The sequence below is a fragment of the Branchiostoma lanceolatum genome, chromosome 16 (assembly GCF_035083965.1).
Source record: "Branchiostoma lanceolatum isolate klBraLanc5 chromosome 16, klBraLanc5.hap2, whole genome shotgun sequence".
NCBI classification, from domain to species: Eukaryota; Metazoa; Chordata; class Leptocardii; order Amphioxiformes; family Branchiostomatidae; genus Branchiostoma; species Branchiostoma lanceolatum.
Genome location: NC_089737.1, coordinates 12,750,062 through 12,767,293, shown reverse-complemented (window position 1 = coordinate 12,767,293; position 17,232 = coordinate 12,750,062). Strand labels below are relative to the sequence as shown.

Sequence of the window (17,232 nt, the reverse complement as noted above, 5' to 3'; positions counted from 1 at the left end):
CGAGACTGGCATAAAGGCATGTTAGTAAAAAAAACTTTAAAAAACAAATAATTCTGTTTATCTAGCTCAGTGCCTCTTAAACGACCAGACAATTTCTGAGACCATCAACATCAAATTTAATTCTAAAGACTTAATTCTGCAGGTTAATCAAACATAAGTGAAACAAGAGTGACTCATTCAGTAGACTTCAATAAACTTCTTTGAAATAAAAAAGAGAAAAAAAGGAGGTTATTATATGAATCAATCTAAAAAGCCAGACTATGGACACACATGGTAGAACAGTAGAAACGTCAATATTCATTTTGGGAGGGTGCATCCAAACTTTGTCTATTTTTCTGACGGAAGAGCCTTACAGCACCAATACTGTATCGCTATTGCTAATTTAACTTTTTTAACTATGTCTGAATGTCATTATCTATAAGTTTAAAAGTGGATAGTGGTTGTTGGTGACTATTTGGTAAAAAGACCAACCCTTTCATAGCAGGTACATTATACATGTTCTGATGACTTGCTTGACTACTAAACATCCTTCTCTCTTAAGTTACATCATTTAAGTTCAACATTTAACAAGGTACAATGTTGGAATCTTCAGTTTGACAGCAATAGTCACATGTAATACCAAAATAAACACATTCTAGTTCATGGCAACTAGTCAACCATATAAGATCTGTAGTTGAGTGTGGTGACACAGGCATGGGCAAAAAGCCCCTTGCTCATGTATCCTACATGGTTGAGTGTCCTGGTTTCTGGATCAAGGCACAAGATGTCTCGAGTCCCTTTCCCCTTGTTGTAGCCTCCATAGATATGAATCTTCCCAGCGTAGACAGTCATGCCACAGAACCTTCCAACTCCCGTGTTGGCTGCAATACTCCAGGCACCTCCGCATTCGCCTGGCTTGAAACACAGCACTTTGGAACGTAGTCCGGCAACATAAATGTTACCATTGAGAGCTACAGCTGTGATACATGCACCTCTTACAGGCATGTCCTTCTGTTTTTGCCACTCTGAGTCACCTGGCTTGAAGCGGTACACAGTAGAGGTTAGTTTCTTCTCAGCATCATACCCACCCATCACATAGATGTTGCCATCCAAGACTGCAACAGCATGATTGTACCTTGGTTGTGGGAGTGAAACGTCTTCATTCCAAAAGTTTTCTCTTCTGTCGTAGACCTCAACAGATGCTGAAGCTGGCATGACATCATTTCTGCCACCAATAGCATACACTTTACCATGTGACACTGCAAGTTTGTGGTCATAACGCTCTATTCGCATATAAGAAAGTCTGGTTAAGCCATGATTCCACCTAACTTCTGGCATGAACAGAAAGACATCTGTGCCAGAAGAGAAAATAATGTCATTTGTGCCCAGTGTGGCAGCAGCAAATACTGGTACTGGTACACTGTCAGCCTCGAGCATGCTTGGTAAAAATGACAGAAGACGATGCCCATCATGAGTTGAGATACAGTGATCGTAATCTGTATGATTGTTTTCCGAAGTTCCTTGTTTCTTTATCCCCCCGATGATCACAACTTCCTCAATCCAACCACTGGGGCAGCGGGGAAGGGTGCGGGGTGACTGGACCTCTCCTGGGAACAAGTGGAACTTGTGAGTTTCGTTCATGATGTCCTGGCAAGACTTGCGTACTGCATCGTCACTTTCCACATTCTCCAAGAAGTACAGCTTGTCCATGAAGGGGAACCTGACCAGTTCCATCAGCTCTCTCATCTCCTTCTTCCTCATCCTGGTGTCATGGTTGATCCATGTCATCACTGCTGTGTACACAACTTCTTCTGTGGCATTGAGGTCGTCAGATGAGACAAGTGTGATGAGCTGGTCCTTAGTCAAAGAAAGGAACGCTGGCGTTTTGCTGACTGCTGCAAACTCCTTCAAGGCACACAACTTTGCTTTATCCTCCAGGTCTTGGCAGGACAGCATGTTGCCTACCTACAGCATCTGTAGACAGTTTTCGGCACACAGGTTGTTGCATATGTACGTCACACATGCATCACGCACAGGTTGGATCTGGAAGAAGTTGGCCCCTTCAAGCAATTCCACAGCGTTGTTTTCTGTGATGGTGACTTTCGACGTGTACGCATAGTCAACAAGAAGCTGCATGACATTACTGTTGACTTCTTGAATGGTAATCTTACGCTCTTTGCTCTCGCGGTGCCCGTTGCAGAACATCGCCCGAAAGTACTCACTGCAAGCTGCCAGGACATTTCGGTGACACGAGATCTCTAGTCCGGAGACGCAGAGGCTAACATCAACCAGTTGGTCATCAGATCGCAGTTCCAGCAAGCCCTGCAAGAGAGCACTTGCATGTGGATTGTGGCAGAAGTCGAATGATGCCTGTGAGCTCTGCATCTCCTCCATCATACTTTAATCCTGAAAAAAGACAGGACATGTTGATCAGTTGTAATTCTAGACACCAGTGAAGTTGTTGACTCAAAACCTGGAGGTACTGTTTTTGAATCCTGACAGGTCTCAAAGTTTTGCCCTTGGAAAAGGCACTTTATACTGATTTCCCCACTCTACTTAGGTGTAAATGGGTACCTAGCTTCGGCTAGAGACATCCCTCAGATAATACTTTGAATGGAGGTCCCGTGTCTTATGAGAGCCACACATCAAGCACATAAACCCACCACACCAATAAAAAAAGAGTAGCTGTCAATCATGGTGAGTGAATCAAATAAATCTATACAGATATGCAACCGGTATTGTTCAGTAATTATATTTTTTGTCATTCCCATGAGGCAGTTTACTGAGTAGGCAATTAAAAAAAGACTCCTGCGAGGTACAAATATTATGTAGTTCTACCTAATCACCTTGTTATGCTAGACATTCGAGTACGCATATGCAGTGTCAAAAGTGAAGGCCCCTGAGACGTAAACAAAACCCATCTGCGCATTGTGATGCAAATCGAGACAATGGTAGAGACCAGAACTGTTTACAAGCTGCGGCCTTCAGCTTTGATACTGCAAATCCGTACTCGAATCTACGAATATTCATAGCATGTGTATAAGGTTATTAGGCATGTTTGTGTGCATCACTGTATCTGAGAAACTTTAATATGTTTATCGAAGATTTACCCGGACACATGATGAAATGGGGAAACCGTATATATTTTATGACACCTCGTCGGTGCGCTGAGTAACAAGAAACAGATGTACGCCATGTTCCAAGAAAATTATGTCCGTCTGAAAACCAAGATAAATTTTCTTTCTTCTCAGTTCCGACAAACTCATAGGATTCATAGGCCATAGCCACACATATCAGCAGTTGGTTCGACAGTTTTGCTACCTAATGTTGAAAAACTTTTGGCAATCCTGACTCACCGTGGTACGGAAAAAAACTGCTGATGACTCGTTTCAGAATGCTGCTTTGGCAGAATGCTAGCCCGGCGTCACTGTCTTCAAAAAGGGTGGGAAACTTCCAGGAAGTTCAAAGGTCAGATCTAGGATATGCGAGTATATCAGAGGGGAATGAATATTGTAAATCGTGTACTATTTCTGTTCTACTAGTATATCTAAATTTTCCCACACATGAAACCTGGATAAAAATTCTACAAAATACATAGTATATACATATGTAGCATGGTTTAGAAGAAATGGTGTACCTTATTCATGCATAGTACACGATTTACCATGTACATTCCCCTCTGATATAGTCGTATATCCTAAATCTGACCTTTGAACTTCCTGGAAATTTCCCGCCCTTTTTGTAGAAAGACGCCGAGCTTGTATTCTGCCAAAGCAGCATTCTGAAACGAGTCATCAGCAGTTTTATTCCGTACCACGGTGAGTCAGGATCGCCAAAATTGTCACAACTTTAGGTAGCAAAACTGTCGAACCAACTGCTGATTTGCGTGTGGCTTATTTGGCCCATGAGATTGATTGTCGGAACTGAAACTGAGACGAAAGAAGTCTGATCTTGGTTTTCAGACGGACATTTCTTGGAACACGGCGTACATCTGTTTCTTGTTACTCCGATCATCAAGCAGGTGTCGTTACTGTTTCCCCATTTCATCATGTGTCCTGGAAATTCTTTGACCAACATAAGTTACTCAGATACAGTCACAGATGCACACAAAATACGACTGATATACACATGCTATAAATTCCTTGATTCGTGTACGCATGTGCATGTGCAGTGTCAAAGCTGAAGGCCCCTGAGGCTCTTCTATTCTCGTTTCGACTATTGTCTCGATTTTCATAACAACGCACAGACGGGTTTTGTTTACGTCTCAGGGGCCTTAATAACTTTGACACTGCACATTTGTACTCGTGTCTATTGTTCTTGTTTATTGTCTTATATAGGCTTGACAATATGAATCAGGTTACCTATGTAGGTAGAACAGGAGTCGTCTTGATTGTTTTTTTGTTTATTCTTCTTTTACTTATCATTAATTTATTAGTATTATTTGCATACCCACTGTTACAAGTCAGTAAGCTGCTTCATGGCAAAACACATCAGGTTTGTACCGAACAGTACAAGTTGCAAACCCAGATACATTAAGTGTAGTGGGTTCTTTAAATGCTGCTCGAGGTGTGCTGCTCATAAAACATCAGACCTCTATTTAATGTCTTATCTGAGGTATGTCACTAGCTGAAGCTAAGTACTAATATACACCTGAGTCCAGGTGGAAAATTGGTGTAAAGTGACTTTCCCAAGGGCAAAACTTCAGGGCCTGTCAGGAATTCAAACTCAGTACCTCCAGGTTTTGAGTCAACAACCCTAACCACAAGACGCTCTGAATCTAGAAATATAACTGATCAATACTGTCCTGTTTTTTCCAGGATTAAAGTATGATGGCAGGGGTGCAGAGCTCACAGGCATCATTCGACTTCAGCCACAATCCACATGCAGGTGCCCTCTTGCAGGGCTTGCTGGAACTGCGATCTGACAACCAACTGGTCGATGTTAGCCTCTGCGTCTCCGGACTAGAGATCCCGTGTCACCGAAATGTCCTGGCTGCTTGCAGTGAGTACTTTCGGGCAATGTTCTGCAACGGGCATCGCGAGAGCAAGGAGCGTACGATAACAATTCATGAGGTCAACAGTAATGTCATGCAGCTCCTTGTTGACTATTCGTACACATCAAAAGTCACCATCACAGAAAACAACGCTGTGGAACTGCTAGAAGGGGCCAACTTCCTCCAGATCCAACCTGTGCATGATGCATGTGTGACATACATATGCAACAACTTGGGTGCTAAAGACTGTCTGCAGATGATGCAGGTAGGCAACATGCTGTCCTGCCCAGACCTGGAGGATAAAGCAAGGATGTGTGCCTTGAAGGAGTTTGCAGCAGTCAGCAAGACACCGGCGTTCCTTTCTTTGACTAAGGACCAGCTCACCACACTTGTCTCATCTGACGACCTCATTGCTACAGAGGAAGTCGTGTACGAAGCAGTGATGACATGGATCAACCACGACACCAGGAAGAGGCGAAAGGAGATGAGAGAGCTGATGGAACTGGTCAGGTTTCCCTTCATGGACAAGATGTACTTCTTGGAGAATGTGGAGAATGACGACGCTGTACGCAAGTCCTGCCTGGACATTGTGAAGGAAACTCACAAGTTCTACCTGTTCCCAGGAGAGGTCCAGTCACCCCGCACCCGTCCCCGCCCTGCCAGTGGTTGGAGGGAGGAAGTCGTGACCATTGGAGGGATAAGGAAACAACAAACTGGAGGAAATAATCGTACAGAATACGATCGCTGTATCTCATCTGGGTATCGTCTTCTGTCCTTTTTACCACGCAAGTACCAGAATGACAGTGTAAAAGCACCAGTATTTGCTGCTGCCACACTGGGCACAAGTGACATTATTTTCTCTTCTGGCAGGGATGTCTTTCTGTACCTGCGAGAATTAGTTAGCTGGGGTCACGGCTTAACTGCGCTGTCTAACATGAACACAGAGCGTCATGATCACAAACTTGCAGTGTCACATGGTAAAGTGTATGCTATTGGTGGCAGAAATGACGACATGCCTGCTCTAACATCTGTTGAGGTCTATGACCGAAGAGAGAACTATTGGAAAGAAGGCGTTGCACTCCCTCAAGCAAGGTACAACCACGCTGTTGCAGTCTTGGATGGCAACATCTACGTGATGGGTGGGTATGATGCTGAGAAGAAACTAACCTCTACTGTATACCGCTTCAAGCCAGGTGACTCTGAGTGGCAACCACAGAAAGACATGCCTGTCAGAGGTGCATGCATCACAGCTGTAGCTCTCAATGGTAACATTTATGTTGCTGGACTACGTTCTAAAGTGCTGTGTTTCAAGCCAGGGGAATGCGGCGGTGCCTGGAGTATTGCAGCCAACACAGGTGTTGGAAGGTTCTGTGGCATGGCTGTCTTCGCTGGGACGATTCGCATCTATGGAGGCTACAACAAGGGCAAAGGGAGTCGAGACATCTGGTGCCTTGATCCAGAAACCCGGTCACTCAACCATGTAGGATACATGAACAAGGGTCTGTTTTCCCAAGCTTGTGTCACCACACTCAATTACAGATCTTAAATGATTTGAGAAGCTGCCATGAACTAGAATGGGTACATTTTGGTATTACATGTCACTGAGCAGCTGTCAAACTGAAGACCTTGTTTAACATAAAGAGGGAAGCAGGGTTTGAAGTCAGGCATAGAAGAAAATGTGTATATGTACCCTTTGTAAGTGGACCTAAGTTCTTCAAATTTTACCCTATGGTCTTTAATGACCACTCTTAACTGGTCCACCTATGGTGATATTACTAGACACTAGTATTAGCTATTAGCAATACAATCCTGGTTCTGTAACTGTAAGGCTCTTACAGTCAAATGATAGAAAAAGTTTGGATACACCCTCCCCAAATGAATATTGAAGGCTCCACTTTTACCATGTTTTTCCAGTTTTGGGCCTTTTAGGTTGATTCATTTTATGGCCATCTTTCTCCATGTGTGTCCAGTGTCTGGCCTTTCAGATTTGTGTATTTTATGATCACTTTTCTTTTACATGTATTCTGAATTAGTTTGCTAAGGCTACTGAATCAATAACTTATGTTTCAAGTTGATTAACATGAAGAATTAACCCTTTAAATTTGATGTTGATTGTCTCAGAAATTTCCAGGCACTAATCATGAAGAATCAGATAAACATAATTGTAGATTTTGGTTTTGTAGTCTAGTTTGTAACTAACATTTCTTTAGTTGATAACATACGTTATTTGGTAAGGTGTTTAATCTCCTGAGAAAGTGAGGTGTATGGTTATTGTACCATCATTGCTACAATTTGTTATCATGTTGCTGTTAATTATGGTTAGGGCTCTTTCCAAATATTTTGATAGTAGCACATGTGGAAATTATGACTAGTTTTTGTTACTGGAAACCATTTGACAAATATTGGGAGGGATAGACCCTCAGTTATCAAAACTGGAAGTTCTGCTGCAGTACTGTAGAAAGCTGTTAGGAGGTCCATTACCATAACACAATTACTACAGAAAATACCTTCCAAGATTTGCAGTAAGCACACATTTTCAAGAGTAAAAACATGGTTAACCTGGTAGAACCTAAAATGATGAAGACAATACTCAATACTGCAATATCAACAAGTTTACACCTTCATTGAGGAGAATCAATCTGTTTAATAATATCAACACATTCCACTTTCATCTGTGGTTACTTATACTTTTGTCTCCTGCACTTTCTTCTATGCTATACATAAGCCTTTGGCTTTTTCTTAAAATCTTTAATCTATCATTCTCCAATGCAGAGCCTCTCCCATAAACCAGGCAATATACCTTGTGGAGGCTCTGCTAAACTGGGCTGAGATTTCCACTTTAGTGGGTGTTTCATCTAACCAAGGATCTAACCAGGTCTTAGCCAATCAGAGAATCAGCTTTACCTAAAGAAAACATTTAGGCAATTCTCTGATTGGCTGACAGCTGGTTAAAGGCCATGCCCACAAAATGAAAACCTCAGCCCATTTTAGCAGAACCTCCCCAAGGTATACTGTAATTCACTTTATCTTCACGGTAGCAAAATTCCGTGGTGTAAGGAAAATGAACATTTTCACTGAACTTTAACTTCAGGATGATGCAAAGTGATTGGAATCATAAATAATTACAACAGGTATTTCACGGTGATGATAAGTTAACGGTGATGATAAGTTCACGGTACAGAGGTGACCGTGAAAACAGTGAACATGATAAAGTTACTGTAAAAGAAACAAGAATTACAGTATATTGTATAGACTGTGGGCAAGGCTCTATGAAGGAGAATGTAATCTACACGTATAGTACACTAATGTACACTAGACACAGAAGAGTGTCTACTAGAAGAAGCTTGCTCGTCTGTTGTAGATCTCTCAGGTCTCATGGAAAAGGGTTCTAATCTCTGTTCCTCGGGTAAAACACTGTTCAGTCTGTCCATGAGTGGTAGGAGTTGGTCTACTGCCATTTGGCATCGCTTTAGAGTCTGTGACATCTCGTTAATTTTCATGATCTGTTCGGCATACTTGGCATACTTCTTCTGGTGGTCCGTCATCATGTTGGTTAGCGCTGCAATGGCAAAATCCATCTGTGGAAGATCAAACAAGAAAGTGTAATAATGAGAGATGAACTGATTTCCAACTTCCAACAAAAATTTCACTCACCGGAATTTTCAACCGAGACCCGGTCTTCATTATATATTTTACCAACTCAACTTTCATGTTAGTATAAGAAAGTGTGATGATATATGTGAAGCATTTTCTTGGAATGATATATAATCAGTGTCAGCTGATCATTGTAATAAAAATAAAATAGGCTGCGCCCCTAGGTCATCATCAAAAACAAGTTTGTTTCTTTGAGCCTTTCTTTATTCATGAAAAAACTCAAATCAGCCTGCTGGCTGCCATATATTGAGGTCATGACAGAAGAGGTAAGAGCAGACACAATATAACAGAAACAGGTTACATGGTTGAAGTCCTAATAAAGTGGTGGTTTGAAGTTTTGCTGCCTGGATGAGTAAATGAGGGTCTGCAAGAAAAAATTCCTGATCATCCCTTGTTTAACTGTTGAACTATGATCATAGTAGTGTAGGATATGCAATTAGGTTAAGCTAACCTCTTTTGTTCTGTTGGTTAGCGAGTTCTGGTCAAACGCCACTGCCTCTGCACACTGCTTCATGTGTTCCTGGTACCGTAAGCACATCTTCAACACCTGTAAGGACAAGTGCACATTATCTGGTCAAACAAGGCATTCACAAGACCTAGCATCTGTATCTGTATCCGAATAGCTGGTATAAGTGCCCTTCAACATAACATACCAGCTTAGCAGACATGCAGTGTGGCAGCCAGACATGCGGTGCGGCAGCAGCTGGTTTTATTACAATGAACGACCTGTCACACCTATCCTTTGCACATCTGACTGCAAGTGTTCTTTAAAACTATCTAGTGAGGATGCTCCTAGGCCACCGACTACAGCAAAATGGGAATTTTAGCATCATGTATATCTCAGTCATTTTTGTCCAAGTAAAGTTTGTCATAGGGATGAAAATACCCTTTTTCTTTTATGAGTACATGTACCAGTAATATTGCTAAAACATCCATTTGCTGTCTTGCTGTCACTCCAGATGGCATTTTCCCTGACTTTCCTTATCTATGAAGCAGGTACATAATTGTGAAAACAGTTTTCAGTGAGAGAAAAAACTGAATGTACCTATAACTGTTTTTTTTACCTTTTCAATAAAGAGCAGTTAAAAAATAGTAAATATGTAGTCGTAACATTGGTTTTGAAGGCTTGCAGGTCGTATTCAAGAAATTGTGAAAACAGTGAGAGAGTTTAAAACTAGAATCTGGATGTACTTATAACTGTGGTTTCAACCTTTTCCAATAAAGTGCAGTTCAAAAGATAGTAAATACGGAGTCGTAACATGGGTGACAGACTCCCTTACTTCCTTTGAGTCCAGTTTGTCCAGCACGTCCGGATCGCGCATGTTGGGGATGTTCAGGGATCCCCGCATGATCGGCAGGAACGTTGGGATCTCCTGGATCTTGATCAGTTCTGGATCTGTGGACTGGTAGCTGTGCTGTCCTTCAGCTACCACGACTATGTCCTTCATACTAGCCTGGTGGGGAGAGCAAAAAATGTCAGTAATAAGGAGGTTCACAATTCCAAGTGCACATGTGTAAGGTCAGAGGTCAAGGACCCAGACTTGTATACAATTTTTTGTGTCAACCATGCTTTTTATCTATAGATTATACATGTCCAGACTCCCGTCAGTCGATTTGTATTTGTGCAAACATGTTTTGTCTATGTCTCAGAGGCATTCACTTTAGACCTCACACATGCATGATGTAGCTACTTTTTTGGTTGTTGTTTAGAATTACAAATTAAGACTACAACTTATAGTATAGTATAAGGTCTTAATTGATTCTTTGCTCTTGTGAATTTCTCATCGTTGTTACATTGCAATAGGTGCTGTTTGAACCTTTCAGTGGTTGGCAAACATTGCGTTACTGTAAATATGTAAGGACAAAAATGTTAAGAGCAACAAAATTATTCGTACTTATCATATCATCTACCTTGTGTTTGGCTTGTTCTTGTGCCTTGCTGACAAACTTGGCCGTGCTGTCGCTCTCCCCGTCCACTGGTCTGTTCACGGAGAAGGACGTGTAGGGGACGTCATCCTCCGAACCCTTCTTCTGCTCCGGCGGACTGATAGGCGTGCTCTGGTCAGAACCCATGATGATTTTTCGGTCACCAAAAGAGGGAGGGGGGCGTTGCACGAAAATGTTACACACCCATTAAAACCTACTGCTTAAATTCACTGCCTTGACGATCAGTCCTACGGTATTCTAATGTCGTTATGTCAAGATGAAGCTTCTCAGCAAGGAAATTTTCTCTTTACAAACGCCTAAAATCTCTAAATTATCAAAAGACAATATATTTTAGGCAACAGCTTCCGCCATCTTTGATTACGATCTATCCCATGATACATCACGTCCAAGATGGCTGCTCCCAGGTAGAAAAAATTGCGTAACGCCAAAAATGTTGATGTTTTAACGATTTTAGGAGGAGTTTTCGATATTTCTGGCGTAAAGAAACATGCAAAGTTCAGAAGACAAGAGGAGGCGCTTGCGGCTTCAAGGATCTGGGGCCGTACGAGCAGGGAAACCGGCGAAACCTTTCGGTGGACGGGGAAGAGCAAGAGGGGGAGGGGCAGGAGGGGGAGGGGGGCAGCAGCAACCTACCGGATACAGCGGTGGGGACAACAGTAGCAGTTCGACAGAGCCCCGTCAGAAGCTTGGCAACAAGCCGACGTGGTTGGAAAAGGACGAAAGACTTGGAGAAAGGAGTTTTGTTTTCCAGCAACCAGCAAAGGTAGGTAAAGGGCCGGCCGGGCACGGTTGTATGAGCGTACTATACTACTGAGTTGATCCTTGGTTGATTTCACTGACATAGCCACAGACAAAACTTATTTCCATGTATTGTAGTATCTGATGTCTTTTCTCACTTACTAAGTTTTTCGTTTTAGTAACATGTAAACTTGGTGTAAAGCATCCTACCCGACTGTAGACTCTACTCTACTCGACTCTAACAGTGAACACTTTCAAAAACAGAGCAAAGCATTAGACTGCCCTCACAAGCCTGGAATCATGATCCAGTAAAGGGATGAGCGGCCTAAATTGGAAGATGACCTTCCTGCCTGGCCGAAAGAATCTACTCTACTCTACTCTACTCTACTCTACTCAACTCTACTCTACTCTACTCTACTCTACTCTACTCTACTCTACTCTACTCTACTCTACTCTACTCTACTCTACTCTACTCTTCTCTACTAGTCTACTCTACTCTACTCTACTCTACTCTACTCTACTCTACTCTACTCTACTCTACTCTACTCTACTCTACTCTACTCTACTAGTAACATGATTGTACACTTATTTTTCAGGCTATACGAAAGCCACCAGAGCCCAAAGTCATCAAGTACGTATCTTATACTTAAATGCTCTGTCCTTTAGGAGTTACTAAAATTTGAAACACTTTTACTGTACTTAAATGTGCATTTATGTCAGTAAACTACATTTAAGATATACGAAATAACTACATGTACATGCTGCCACAGTTTTCAATTGCACCTTTTTGTTGCAAGCAATTGAGCCGTCAACAATTCTTCATGTTTAATCTGTCTTGAATCTAATTTTTCTATTCCTATATGTCATTTAGGGAGGAGGGACTTTTTGAAATAAGTACAAGTCCATCAGGTGCTTCCAGGTAAGGTATTAAATTGTGAATCTCAAAGTATAACCCTTCAAACATTGTGCCCATTCTATCCAGGTTTATAATGGGAATTTTGTAAATAGCATTTAGAGAATGGGTGGCATGGTATCCAAACTTATTATAGACTAGTGGAGAGAATGAAAGAGACTCTGCAAAATTTTTACGGTGTGAGGAAAATGGACATTTTCACTGAACTTAACTTCACAGTGGCAGCAAGTGATTTACAGAACGGATGTGTGAAGGAATCATAGATAGATACTACAAGTTTTTCACTGTGAATGATAAGTTCACGGTACAGAGGTGACCGTGAAAAGTGAACATAAAGTTACAGTGAAAGAAACAATAATTACAGTAATCTTAGATGAAATTCTTGTCCACACAGATTACGATACTTCCCACACTTCGTTGATCCCAAGGAAGCTGACTTGATGTTTGACCAGTTGGAGGCTGAAATCCCGTGGAAACAGAGGAAAGGGATAGACAGGGAAGGTACAGTAGGGGCATCCTTATTAGATACTATTAGCTTTAAACAACAATTGCATGTAGTTAGATGTGCAAAGGTTATTTATGACTATTCCTTCGGTGTAAGATAACCAGCTGCTGTTGCACGGCGTGCCTGTGAAGCTGATGTGTTATGCTGAATGCGGGTTATACCGACTGTACACTGTCATACAGATATGTGTTTTTCTCTGTGATGTGACATTGATAGTGATAATCTATGATTTATCTATGGATTGATCTTAAGGGTGGTCCCTGTGAACAATCATAACAAAAAAACATTAGTCATTATTGAATTAATATGCACGATACTGTATTATGAAAATGCCATACTCACTCACTCTAACTCTCTCCCATAGCTTAGTCAGCCGTCGGGGCAGCAAAGCGCTCGGTAAAGGTTGCCATACAGTAAAGGCTAATTATGGCTACTAAACATCAGACAATGCAGTTACATTTCTTGTTGTTTCCTACATTCCAGGTGTGGAGTACCTTCAGCCGAGGTTGACAGCCTGGTTTGGTGAGCTGCCATACTCCTACTCCAGACTTACACATGAAGCCAACCCAAATGTAAGTCTTTATTCTAACAACGCAGTTTAAAAGTCTGTAAGCCTTTAGTTTCAATACTAGTTCCATAAAAAAGCAGTGTTATGGCAGTACCATGAAGAGTGCACTGGTAGTATAAATGTTGTGTCAGTGCCATGAAACATACACCGATTAAAAGGTTGCTTCTCTCATGTTTGTACTTCTCTCCCAGTGGCACCCCATAGTGACCATGTTATGTGACCACATCACACGAACCTGTGGCCACACGTTCAACTCTGTACTGTGTAACCTGTACCGGGACGACAAGGATTCCATAGCCTGGCATTCCGACAACGAATACTCCCTTCGGAAAAACCCTGTCATAGCCTCGCTAACCCTTGGTGCCATCAGGACTTTCGAGTTGCGGAAGAACCCACCACCAGTAAGTATTTTTGAAATGACTACCAAAATACTCTGTTATTCGTCATTTCGGATGGTGACGTAAAGCCGGCGGCCCCGTGTATGGGGGAGCTTCAGGCATAAGCCTCAAACCTCTGCACGTAAAAGAACCCAACACACTTATCCAGAAGAGTAGGGGTGACCCAGTGTGCTTGGTCAAAAACGCGAGCCGTGGCAAAGCTACATTGCACTACCACTAGCACTAGCTACTTGAAAAAGCATCATGCTTCATCTCAATTGAGTATGACTGCTTTATCTGGTACCTCTTATATTTCTTGGGCAGTCAATGAAGGTCAGGCATCCAGGTAATAGGAAACACAATACAAAAGCTACTCAAGCAATCAAGTACATTTTGCAAACAGCAAGACGTTTCAGACAGCATCCACTCTTTTGTGAATCACTGAATATTTCCTCAGTCACTGGTGAAAGATAGTGGATGCTACCTGAAACGCATGACCGTTTACGAAATCTACCCAGTTGCTTGAGTTACTTTTGTGCTGTGTTTCTTGCCCTTTTATTGTTTTCATACTGTGCCCTTTTATTTTGTTCATTAATAGTGTTAAATGATAAGAATCTTTAGTTATTTGGCAATTATTGTAAATGCATTTAAGTTTGCATGGTTTTTATTTCGCGCTAAGGCGAGAATTGAGTGTCTGCGCTGGTTTTAAGTTTGCGGCAGCCCTATAGTCGCACACTGCCACAGTATTTGACAAAAATGTTTGCGGTGAAACACTCGCCATGAAAACTGCGAACATAAAACCACCGCGAACATTTCTGCATTACAGTATATCAGTAGGCATCACTCACGTTGACATTTTTTACAGGAAGAGAATGGCGACTACACCTACACAGAGAGAGTGAAAATTCCCCTGAACCACGGGAGCTTACTGATCATGGAGGGGGCAACACAAGAAGACTGGCAGGTAACCGCTATGTACATAAATCCGCCACTTTGAAAAACAGTGGGTTTGAGAGATCTCGTGAAGCACCCTCCAGGTATGCACAGTGATATACAGTGTGCATTATACTGGGGGACGTTGGGTTGGATATCTGTTTGGATGTATCTGTAATTGTGGGTTTGAGAGATCTCTAGTGAAGCACCCTCCAGGTATGCACAGTTTAGATATACAGGAGCTGGTGTGTTACGCCTAATGGCGGTTATACCGGCTATATAGATACAGATACAGATACATTATACTGGTGGACGTTTGGTTGGAGATCTGTTTGGATGTATCTTTTTAGGGTGGCAGAATTATGTACCCTGGTTAATACATACACACAATTATATAGTAGATTTTACATGTACATTTGGAATGTTTTGGAGTTCTTTGATGAACCATTATAACATAATGCTACTGTCAATCAGCACATAGAAGTGTAATCAAATTTTACAATCAAACCTGCCCAAGAAGACCACTCAGGGGACTGGTAGAATCTTTTCTATGTGGACAGGTGGTCACTGTTTGTTATCAATGGGGAAAATTATGTAAGATATCACCAAAAAGTGGTCACATTGGCCAGGTGGTCCTTATGTAGAAATGGGCACTTGTATGTAGGTTTGACTGTAGTTCTAAAACTTATGCACAATGTACTAATACTTTGTTTATGTCCTTATTACTTGTTATTACAAGTGTTAAGTGTGTTGTTATTATCTTTTATATCTTTTCCATTCACAGCACCGTGTTCCAAAGGAATACCACGACAGAGGTGCAAGAATAAATTTGACCTTTAGGACTATCTACCCAGATGAAAAGTCATGACCTTGACCACTCCCAAAAAAATGATAGAAGATAGAAAAATAGACTGGTTCTGTTAGGATTAATGTGCAAGACCCAAAGACTGTCCAGAAGAAAGCTTTGTTTGTGTTACACACAGCATAGTTGAAGTTTAATCTTATTTGGCAAACAGCAGACGCGATATTGAATGAACCAAGTGGAGGAAAGTTCAGGAAACAGCAGCAAATTGTGGACGATTAAAAGATCTATATGCTATAACATTACAGGATCTGTCTCACTCATTTGTCAGTTTGATAGATTGGTTCACCATATGATACTTATGTCAATGATTCACTCACCTTCAATGTGTACGGTGTCATAAGCCATAGTATTCAGTCGGCGGTGGTTGTAGAAACCGACCATACCTTATGACACCATATACACCTCAAGTAGAGTTATTAACCCTATATTTACCACTATTGGCACTTTTATGGCGTTACAGCGTCATAATCAATATGAAATTGTGTCTTGGGCAATGCCATATGGCTATGCAATAATATTCTAGATTCAATTCATATCGATTCATTTTCCACGATTTTGGGGGAGGGGAGTAAGAACACGGCTATTAGATACGACCTTTTACATAATGATTACTGTGATTGTGTTCAGTGGGGCTTCTCCTGCCCTGCAGGCTGCACACAATGTTGAATGACTGCACAATTTAAAAGGATTTCCAGTCCGTTAAATGTTCCGTTGAAAAATAATTAAAGGTCGTCTCTAGACACGGCCATACCATCTGTACTGATAAGGTCATTCTAAACAAGAGTTTCACGACTCTGGTTAGCCTGGTAACCAAACAATCTGGAGCTTCCCGGTATCTCTACGGCGCTGGGAGCGGTGCCCGCCTGCCCAGAAAGATTAGCGCGCTCGGAGCAGTTTTAAGGGCTTTTAATGAGTTCGCTCCCTACGGGGACTAGCCTGGAAACCATACCATCGGGAGCTCCCCGGTATCTCTACGGCGCTGGGAGTGGTGCTCGCCCGGCAAGACAGATAAGCGCACTCGGGGTGGTTTTACGGGCTTTTAATTAGTTCGCTCCCTACGCTCCCAGCTGACAAGATAGGCGGACAGAAACATGCCAACGCATAGCAAACTGGGCCCTGTAAAACACCCCTAAGCCGACTCGTAGAGACCAAGGTACATGTATATAATGTCCTGGTAGAGACTGGTGACCAGGTTACACGACTCTATACATCCGCCAAAGACTATAGTAACTGTGATTCTTTGACTAAGGACATAAACTTATTTTTCCTGACTTGAAATGGTCACTTCTGCGCAGGTTCCCCAAGTATACATTTATTTTCTTTCTTCTCCACCCGTTACATTTGCGATGAGTATGGAGTCCCTGTCATTTAACCCCGATATTGCAGAGATATCATTTCCCCCCATTTATTACTCAAAGAAGATATAGTTTGCATAATTTCTGATTTTGGGGTACAAGATCAAAAGATACATTTCAAAATCTAGGCGTTTTTTAAGTGATTTTGGGGGAGGGGAGTAGAAGCATGTACACACGTGTGGCTATAAAAACCACTTTTGCATAATGATTAATGTAATTGCCAGTGTAAATCACTGTGATAACTTAAGAGATAGAGATTGGCACGTACATGTAGACCCAGCGTCAAAGTTACAGGCTTCAAAGAGGACATATTTTGGCAGTGTTTGGTCTTTTCCATTGACAAGGATGGTATGCTTAATTGTTAGTCTCTTAGTTCTTTGACTGTTGGTTGCTTAGTTTAATTTG

The 17,232-nt window shown here is 41.8% G+C and overlaps 5 protein-coding genes across 6 annotated transcripts; 2 read left to right on the top strand and 3 right to left on the bottom strand.

Moving 5' to 3' along the window:
- Window positions 1-534: 534 nt before the first annotated feature.
- On the bottom strand, window positions 535-2,040 carry LOC136421700 (kelch-like protein 24). The gene has a single exon (XM_066409183.1). It carries the CDS (start codon window positions 1,933-1,935, stop codon window positions 649-651), a length of 1,287 nt encoding a protein of 428 aa, XP_066265280.1. The 5' UTR covers window positions 1,936-2,040; the 3' UTR covers window positions 535-648.
- On the bottom strand, window positions 1,945-2,373 carry LOC136421469 (kelch-like protein 21). The gene has a single exon (XM_066408795.1). The coding sequence runs from the start codon at window positions 2,371-2,373 to the stop codon at window positions 1,945-1,947; it is 429 nt and encodes a 142-aa protein (XP_066264892.1).
- Window positions 2,374-3,726: 1,353 nt separating this feature from the next.
- Window positions 3,727-8,553, top strand: LOC136421375 (kelch-like protein 24). Its single transcript, XM_066408631.1, has 2 exons — window positions 3,727-3,797; window positions 4,797-8,553. The coding sequence occupies exon 2, from the start codon at window positions 4,806-4,808 to the stop codon at window positions 6,516-6,518; it is 1,713 nt and encodes a 570-aa protein (XP_066264728.1). The 5' UTR covers window positions 3,727-3,797; window positions 4,797-4,805; the 3' UTR covers window positions 6,519-8,553.
- On the bottom strand, window positions 7,570-10,858 carry LOC136421377 (BLOC-1-related complex subunit 5-like). Of its 2 annotated transcripts, none has more exons than XM_066408633.1 (4): window positions 10,538-10,858; window positions 9,907-10,080; window positions 9,078-9,173; window positions 7,570-8,550 (listed from the first exon to the last, which is right to left on the bottom strand). In XM_066408633.1, exons 1-4 carry the CDS (start codon window positions 10,697-10,699, stop codon window positions 8,275-8,277), a joined length of 708 nt encoding a protein of 235 aa, XP_066264730.1. In that variant the 5' UTR covers window positions 10,700-10,858; the 3' UTR covers window positions 7,570-8,274. The 2 variants fall into 2 exon arrangements, with proteins under 2 accessions (XP_066264730.1, XP_066264731.1); XM_066408634.1 differs by having other exon boundaries at window positions 9,078-9,175; window positions 9,912-10,080.
- A 98-nt stretch (window positions 10,859-10,956) lies between these two features.
- On the top strand, window positions 10,957-15,709 carry LOC136421376 (alpha-ketoglutarate-dependent dioxygenase alkB homolog 3-like). The gene is made up of 8 exons (XM_066408632.1): window positions 10,957-11,336; window positions 11,908-11,942; window positions 12,183-12,230; window positions 12,619-12,725; window positions 13,213-13,301; window positions 13,489-13,698; window positions 14,540-14,638; window positions 15,392-15,709. Exons 1-8 carry the CDS (start codon window positions 11,061-11,063, stop codon window positions 15,473-15,475), a joined length of 948 nt encoding a protein of 315 aa, XP_066264729.1. The 5' UTR covers window positions 10,957-11,060; the 3' UTR covers window positions 15,476-15,709.
- The last annotated feature ends 1,523 nt before the right edge of the window (window positions 15,710-17,232 follow it).